The sequence below is a fragment of the Solanum tuberosum genome, unplaced genomic scaffold (genome assembly GCF_000226075.1).
Source record: "Solanum tuberosum cultivar DM 1-3 516 R44 unplaced genomic scaffold, SolTub_3.0 scf00510, whole genome shotgun sequence".
In the NCBI taxonomy this organism is placed as follows: Eukaryota; Viridiplantae; Streptophyta; class Magnoliopsida; order Solanales; family Solanaceae; genus Solanum; species Solanum tuberosum.
In genome coordinates, this window is record NW_006239425.1 from 73,489 (window position 1) to 82,791 (window position 9,303).

Consider the following 9,303-nt stretch of genomic DNA (forward strand, 5'->3'; position numbering starts at 1 on the left):
CTATAGTACTCCCTCCGTTTCACAAAGAATGACCTCCTTTCCTTTTTAGTCAGTTTAAAAAAGAATGACCTCTTTCCTTTTTTGGTAACATTTTACTTTTTACTTTCCACGTGGCATGTTTAAGATCACAAGATTAAAGACAATTTTGTACATTTTACATAACTTTAATTTAGGACCACAAGATTCAAAAGTCTTCTTTATTTACTTAAACTCCGTGCCAAGTCAAACCAGATCATTCTTTGTGAAACGGAGGGAGTACTATAGTAAGGAAATAAATACTAATGATACTTTTAGAAGTTTTTTTTTTTGGCGATTGAACAATGTGGATTAGTGAGTACATTGGAGTACAAAAAATTTCTCAATCATGATAAATCAAAGGGATTTTTAGAAATTACAATGTCATCAATAAAAAAATTCAAGAATATTGCATTGACTAAACATCTTGAAATTACAATTACCCCCTTAAAAAAAGAAACCCTCTATATTTACAAAATCATAATATAATAAAAAAAAAGTAAAAGTATTCATGTTGCCGCCTAGCAATCAATGAGAACGGTTGAAGCCATAAGAGATCAGAGTTCAAATCTTAGCACGAATGTAGAAATTTTTCCAAACATTGATATTGGTGGAATGCAAATAGATACCTTGTACTTGCAAACTAATCCAAACATCATCAAAAGTAACTTTGTCTCAATCCCAATGCAAATTGATGTCCGCTCTATGAATCCTCACTAGCCCGTCTCGGCCAATCATTGGCATCACATAATTAAAAAATGGAATTAATATGAGAGAACAATTGTACCGGACAAATAAGTCGTCCAAGTACACAAAAGCTAGCTCGAACATCATCAACAATAACAGACACGCCTCAATCCCAAATAAGTTGAGATTGATTATACGACTCTGTACTTGCTCGAACATCATCGACAATAACAGACACACACCTTCAATTTTTGTTCAAGAAGAATACAAGACTAAACGCCTAGAACAAAGAGTACATTGATATTTCCTCTTAATAATGAAGCAAAGAGGAATAAAACAGAATTTTGAACGACTCTCAACATCAACAGATTGAACTTTGCCACCACAAGAAGGACAAGCTCCTGATGCTGCTTGTCTTCCAAGCTCTTTCTCTTCTGAATCACAAATATATATTATCAAACACATTTTTCTCTCTTTGTATGTATCTCACTATGTTTGTTGGGGGGGAAGGGAGTATTTGTTTATATTTCTCTTAAAATTATATTGATATGATTGGCATGTGCACTTATATAGATGTTGTATCAAGTGAGTAAAGGATTTTTACATTCAATTTTTGGTGTGTATAAATAGATACGTATATTCGATGTGACATAATAATATCGTGTTTATATTACGTAGGACGTAAATTATGGTGTGTATAAATAGATACGTATATTCGATGTGACATAATAATATCGTGTTTATATTACGTAGGACGTAAATTATGGTGTGTATAAATAGATACGTATATTCGATGTGACATAATAATATCGTGTTTATATTACGTAGGACGTAAATTATCATGTAAAATGCTTCAAAGGACGTATATATTTACTTGTTTAATTTTATACAAATTTAAGTGCTCACTTATAAGAATTGAAGGATGCAAATGTTTGATTATATAATGCCAAATTAAAAGTCATATTTAACTTATACATCGATGTGGTATCAAGAAATTTTACTGACCGTTGAAATTTTCTCTCTTTTTTTTGTTCTACTTTATTTGTTTTAACTTATATGATGTAATTTTATTAAATGCTAGCGGTGTTCATCAATGACGGAGACAAGACTTCTAGTAAATGGGTTTGATAAAAAGCTGACAAATGAGCTGGTCGATCAGATATGAGTGAACTTATATGAAGTGGGTTTAAAAAAAAAGAGTAAGTATACTAATAGTCAGTGGCGGAGCCACCATATCTTTAGGGTTCATCTGAATTTCTTCGACGAAAAATTATATTATTTTTATATGGTTAAAACATTTTTTTAGATATATATATAATAGATATCAAACTTTCTTGTGTCTATTTCTTCAGATTTTAAATTTTCTTATTGAAAATTCTAACTCCACCACTGCTAATAGTGCTGACAAATGAGCGGGTGTATCAAATATGAACGAGAACTTATATACACTTTTCTAACCAGCAACCAAATGACACTTTAGTCCCTCACAAATCAACATTTATGTTTGCGTTTCTTTTTAGGGATAAGGGTCTGAAAAATATCTCAACTTTGGTCGAATTTGTTATTGCGATACTAAACTTTCATGAGGACCTATTACCTCCATAGACTATTTAATACCGTATTTTAAACATATATAATTTGCTCACGTGGACATAAAAATAATGCAAAATTATAAATAGTAATGTGTCCACGTGGCACATATATACCTTTAAAATACACTATTAAATAGTTCAGGGGGTAAAAAATACGGTATTAAATAGTCTAGGGAGGTAATATGTCCTTATGAAAGTTTAGTATCACAACAGCAAATCCGATCAAAGTTGAGATATTTTTCAAACCCTTATCCCTTCTTTTTACTCAATTCATCTCATGAGACTCGGCAAAGGACTTGGCATAAATATAAGAATTCTCGCTTAGTCATCGTAAAATTAGAGATCTAAATTATCGTTACTTATAAAATTAAATGAGAACTTACATAAGTATAATATTTTAGAAAATATTTATCATTTATATCAATAACATTTTTTTTCACTTGAATACTTATAATATAGTTTTAATATATATTTCAGAAAACAATTTATAAAACACATATAATCTCAATTTTATTAATGAATAATAAATTTATCGCATAATTTTATACACTTATATTACATTATGTCAATTTCTATCCAGACAAACATAATATATTTTAAAACACTTATACAAATAAATTCAATTTTGTCTGAACTCTTTTTCAAATAGTGTATAGCAGGATCTTAATAAATTGAACTGCTCTGATTGGCTTAGTGTCCCACACCCTCATGGCTTGAAGCTAAAATAAACCTAGCAAAAGTGTGGTACAATTTTTTAAAAAATTAATTCAAGAATTTCTGTTTTTATTTCATAAAAATGCTATATCATTACTATATTAAGTTAGTTTTTGATGGTTCAACTGTAAATGATTTTTACTACTCTGTACAAACATTTTTAGGGTTTAATTACTTTTGTGGATTATACTGTCAAGTTCCTTATTTTTATCTGACCCTATTTAATTGTTATGTTTATTAAAATACTCATTAGTTTTAAAATAAAAAATATATTTTTTTTCCAATCTTTATTGTTATGACTCTAATAAATTTTCTAAAAAAATATATTAAAAGGATTAAGAGAAGCAAAAAGATAATAAATAAGAAAAGATCAGTCTTTAACTTTTATTTTTAATATTTTCTTAGAAGGTGTGCAGAATATTTAAAGTGACAAATAAATAGAATCGGAGAGTATAATTTAAAAATAATAACCTAAAAATGAAGTAAAAGTAAATATCTATATACTTTAAAAATAATAACCCTCTATCGGTCAATGTATGATTTTTGAAATTTTTTCGAGCAGAGGAGAAAAATAGAAGATATTATCGTCTTATCGAGCCTAAATAAGTTGTGTACGTTATTAAAATAGTGGACCAAATTATTTTCCAATTGATAAAACTAAGAGAGAATTAATTAAATTTTTCTTATTTTACCCTCACAGTTAATTTTTTGTACCATAAAACCTCACGACCTCTTCTCTAGATCTGGGACCAAAAAAACAAAATGGTTTTTTTTTCTTGGAAAATTGGTAAAATTGTCAGAGTTTGGCATTTGATGTCCTATATGTTCGTTTTTATTATTTATTACTCCCTCTGTTTCAAAAAGATTGATCTGATTTGACTTGGCACAAAGTTTAAGAAATTAAAGAAGACTTTTGAATTTTGTGGTCCTAAATTAAAGTTATGTCAAATGTACAAAATTGCCCTTAATCTTGTGGTCTTAAACATGCCACGTGGAAAGCAAAAAGTAAAATGTTACCAAAAAAGAAAAAAAGTTATTTTTTTGAAATTGACTAAAAAGGAAATAAAGTCATTCTTTGTGAAATGAAGGGAGTATTTTTTTTGTCTGTTAATTGTAGGAATACGTGTTGCAATAATATTACAATTTCCAAATAAATTCCCGTGAATAAGTACGTTTTTTGGTCGACATTAATTGGTAAGTCACCTCTCTTGCCAGCTACAATAATGTTTGAGCTGTCAAAATTCATCAGAGTTTTTGTTGTGGTCAGAGGTTCTAAGGCACTGTCATAATCTAAAATTTATGAGTTTAAAAGTTTAGTCTATTCAAGTTATTATACACATGTTTTGGCTAATTTCGCCTATTATGATATGCTTCTTTTTTTTTTTGTTAAGACTCATGAAGGACAATTTTAATTTTATAAATCATCATGAGAATTGATTAAGCTTATTGTTCAATTTTCATTAATTGGTATTTGGTAAGCCACCTTTTTTGTTAGAGTACCATACTGTTCGAGCTGTCAAAATTAACGAAAGACTTTTTGTTGTGGTTAGGAATTTTGAGGCGGTGTTATGATCTGAAATTAATTTATGAATTTATAAGTTTTAGTCCGTTAAAGTAATAAGACATAAGTTTTAGTTGATTCCGCCTATGATATAGTATGTTTCTTTTTGTTAGGTCTCATAATGGACAATTTGAAATATATGAATCATCGTGTGAGTTGAGTCTATCAAAATTTATCAATGCCTTTTTGTTGTGGTTAGAAACTCCGAGGCGGTGTCATGATCTAAAAGTTTAGTCGATTAAAGTTATTAGACACAAGTTTTGACTAATTCCGCCTATGATAGTATGCTTTTTCTTTTTTGTTAAGTCTCATGATGGACAATTTTGAATTTATAATCATAGTGTGAGTTAAGTTAAACTTAGTGTCCAATTTTCATTAATTGGCAGGCCATCATCTCTTCTAGCCAGAGTACTTATATTGTTTGAACTGTTAAAATTGTACTAATGTTCTTTTGTTGTGGTCAGAGGTTTCGATGCAGTGTCATGATCTGAAATTTATAAATTTAAAAAATTAGTCTATTGATTGATGTTAATAGACACAAGTTTTGATTAATTCCGCTTATGATAGTATGCTTCATTTTGGTTTTTACTTTTTGTAAGTTATTTAGAGTGTAAAATATAAAAACACCTTTTTGTTAATTTTCAAAAATTCTTGTTGTTCTGAAATTTAATTTCTAATCAAATTTTGAAATTTATTACCGAACATATTAAATTCAACTTCGAAAAGAATGAAAAAAATTTCATAGCCAAATGCCTAGTGACATGCATGTAACCACGTGGTTCTCTTACATAAAATAAAGTAAAAAATTATGTGGCTTAGCCCTTTAATTATTTGAAATAGAGTTATTTTTCAATTTTTTTTTATAGATATAGTGATAGTTTGGGATCTCATAGCAGATACGTTCTCATATAGTAGGCAGAGATATTGTATACATATGGATATAAAGTATTTCATTGTTATTATACGTGTGAATACAACATGTTTTTTTCATTATAGAGATATTGTATACGCACAAATACATAACATATATTATGACATAAAATAAGTGTATTTCACTACGTTTTAAAAACAAAATACTGATACTTTTCATAATTAAACATAATCTCACTATTTTTCACACATCTTGGTTAATTTAATTAATTGGGCACATAGATCTCGTATGAGGCCTTATGCCTCTACAACCCATATGTATTATAGTAGATTTTATTTATTACTAGTAAAATAAATATATACTTTATAACATATATAGTGATCCATGGAAAAAGCACCCTTTGATTTTATTTATGATATTTTTATTTAGTCTGTTTGGATTGAGTCAAAAGTCATACGCCCTCCGTCTTATTTTATGTGACATCGTTTAACTTAACACGATATTTTAAAAAAAAGACTTTTGATTTGTGTGGTTGAAAATCATATCATTAAGGGTAAAAGGTGTATTGTAAAGTTAAATTGTTTCTAATTATAGTAAGGTGACATTATTTTTGGGACTGACTAAAAAAAAGTGTCACATAAAGTAAGACAGAGGAAGTATAATTACTAAGAAATTCTAACTTATGATTTATTTTGACTAAAAAACAAGTGCTTATAAAGATATTTTTTGACTTCCAAACACTACAAAATTGTGTAAAATTTTGACTTCCAAACAGGCTTTATCTGGGTGCTTTATGAGTGGATGCATGCAAATCTACACTGATAAGTGAGTTACTAGGTGTGTTCATTTCCTCATTCATTCATGGTTAGTCAGTGTCCTATCAATTCTACAAAAGACAAGATAATTGGTCCAAATGAAGTTTCTTCCCAATTGCTTTTATCTTTAGTAACTTGATGCTTATATGTGGTGCAATGGATGGGGCCGCTTCTTTTCTAATCAGAAGTCTTTGGTTTGAGTTCTGAAAATGAAAAAAATCTTTGGTAGGGAGTGATGGACCTACGCGGCACGAATCCAAAATAATCGAATTTCAATATAGATATCAGATACCGAGTGAAAAACCAAAAAATAACTTGATGCTTGTATAAAGTGCTCAAAGTCTTTGATTTCTTAATCCTCAACTAGTGTTAACCATTTGGGTTTTGGATAATATTTAGTTGAAGTTTGAATCAAAAGAGTATTTAAGTTGAAGTTAGAAAAAAATGTATTTAAGTCCAACAATGTTTGAATATAAATTTCACTTGGAAAAAATAAGAAACTAAACTAAAAGTTTTATATATACGAGTAGAAACTATTATTTCAGTTGAAATACTTATCTCAAACTAGTGTTGTGACTTCAAATTGTAAAATTAATTCTAATTTGTAAGTAATAATTTATGTTGAAGTACTTGAAATACGGACCAACTCCATACATAAAGTATTTCATGTAAGTAGGATCTGCGGAGGAGTCATACCTCAAGAAGTGTGATGTAAACAACTTATTCTAATGAAATAACAAGATAGTTACATCTGAAAACGACGTAGTACTTTAACTATACAACAAAAACAAAGTTAAATACATTAGTGTGGAGAATTTTTATATGCTCATCAGGTAATCTATCTTATTCTTAAGGAAATTTTCCCTATCGATATACTTCGATAATTTCAGTAGTGTAATTTTTGTTCACACTAATGGTGCATATAACTTGAATTCAAAACTAATTGGCATAGGATATGCTTGTCATTAGCCACACGTTGCTATGTGGGGGTCTTCCTTTTCTTTTGGCCTTTATGTTTAAAGAACAACGTACAACATGGTACATTTAGACATTTAATTTCCTTCAACAACGAAATTAATTTATTGATGCCTATTTATTTCAAACTTTGTATCTTTTATGTCCTAGTTCAATGGAACATGATTTTGATTTCTTGTCATGATAGATAGGATAGCAATTTGAATTAACTTTAGTTCCTACTTACTCGTTAGAGAAGAATTTTTGTGTTCGGTATTGAGCTCTTAATTACAAATTTTCAAATACACATAGTATAATTAGAATGAATAATTGTCAGAAAATAACCATTTTTAGTATTATTGACAAGAACAATTACATACTTGTTTTTTTAGTCCCAAAACTTGGCAACTTATAGCCAAGTGCAATAAAAACCTTTCCTATGTTTACAATTATAAAATGATATACACGATATATAATGTGAAATAAATTGTGGGAAAATATGCTAGAATATTTTATGTAGCCTAACTCATAGAGAGTTCTGTCACTTGGTCTTGGGTCTGAACCATTTCTTCTATTTCTATGATTGTTCAGTAATAAGTTTTCTTCTGTTAGGATTAGATTTCTATTTCATGTTGCTAAGCTCATTTCTCATTTTAGGTCTTACCTTTTGTACTTAAAATATTGCAATTTTATGAGTTATTAAGTGGTTGTTGGGAAAAATATCTAAGGTCTGTTGAGAAAAAAAATATGAAATTAGTTTCTTCTTCCATTTCTTTTTAGTTGTCATGATAAGGATTGACACAATTCTTAAAAAAAAATAAGGAGTGTTGTTTGATCAATATATCCTTATTAGTTTTTTAATTTTTATCTATATATATGTGTGTCTCTTAATTATAGAATAATTATTGTTAAGGGGCAAAGTTGGAAAAAGATAATCAATTCACTCTATTTTGGAACAAGAATTTTTAATATACATAACAAGTAAAAAGGAACGGGGAGAGTAGCTAACAAGTTTAATCGCTAATCTGTCATTAAATTGTTCATAGCTAACATACTTTTTCAATAATCCGCTGCTTAAATAGAATTAACAACTAATTTTACTGATTAGTTACAAAATTTGACCATCGCTATTCCTATTTTTCTAGTAATGAAAATACCTTTTTTTAAGAAGTATGAAAAATACATTTATTTTGCAATGCAAGAAAAAAAAAAACCACTTAAGTCGTGCAAAGCTAAAAGCCTGAATACTGATTCGACCAACATCAATGGAAAAGAAAACAAATGACCAGAAGCTTGCAAAGCTAGAAATCTGAATACTGATTTGACCAAAATGAAATGAATTAAGGGTACAAAACAAGGCGCCTAGAACATAAAGAACAAATATACTTTATTTTAAACCTCAAACAAATTGGCAAACAAAAAAGCTTGCCTTTGCCTTCAATATCCACAGCCTCCACTGTCCCTCCACAATATGGACATGTCCCTGATGCTTTCTTTCTTCCTACTTCTTTTTCTTCTTCTTCACACACATATATCATACGCATTCTCTCTCTCTCTCTCTCTATAGATCTCTTTCTTTTTTACTCTTTTTCTATGTGTGTGTGCAATAATAAATGTTGTGCTTTATATAGGTGTGTTTTGGACTTTAGTGAGCTAAAGTCACTAGTAGAAAAGAAGATGTTAGGGTATAGAGACAAATTTTATTATTTTTATCGATGAATTAGCTAAGGTAATTAAAAGGTTTTGTTAGCTACGACCTACGAGCAATCTAGTGACGGATTACTGACGAAGTTAACGACATTATATCTAGAGTATTTATATAGAGTGTTAATTTAAATAATTATATTTATTATTACCGCTAAATATAATATAACAACGATTAAATTAATAATGCTAAATCTTTTATTTGTTATACTGAAACATGTTTATACTAGACAAAAAAAATGAAGGGTTTTAATAATTAATTCTCATATCCAAATTGATCAGACTTCATCATCTCAACCCCTTAATTGGTGGTTGATCACTCTATTATTTGTAGAATGCACAATGAGGTCTTGTTATTTTGGGTTTGAAAGGATTAAATTAAATAAGACA

General features: G+C 28.8%; 2 protein-coding genes across 2 annotated transcripts; both read right to left on the reverse strand.

Moving 5' to 3' along the window:
• Nucleotides 1–399: 399 nt before the first annotated feature.
• LOC102580603 (uncharacterized) lies at nt 400–1,240 on the reverse strand. The gene has a single exon (XM_006364642.2). It carries the CDS (start codon nt 1,165–1,167, stop codon nt 958–960), a length of 210 nt encoding a protein of 69 aa, XP_006364704.1. The 5' UTR covers nt 1,168–1,240; the 3' UTR covers nt 400–957.
• Nucleotides 1,241–8,430: 7,190 nt separating this feature from the next.
• LOC107058392 (uncharacterized) lies at nt 8,431–8,759 on the reverse strand. The gene has a single exon (XM_015304049.1). It carries the CDS (start codon nt 8,751–8,753, stop codon nt 8,550–8,552), a length of 204 nt encoding a protein of 67 aa, XP_015159535.1. The 5' UTR covers nt 8,754–8,759; the 3' UTR covers nt 8,431–8,549.
• Nucleotides 8,760–9,303: the final 544 nt, after the last annotated feature.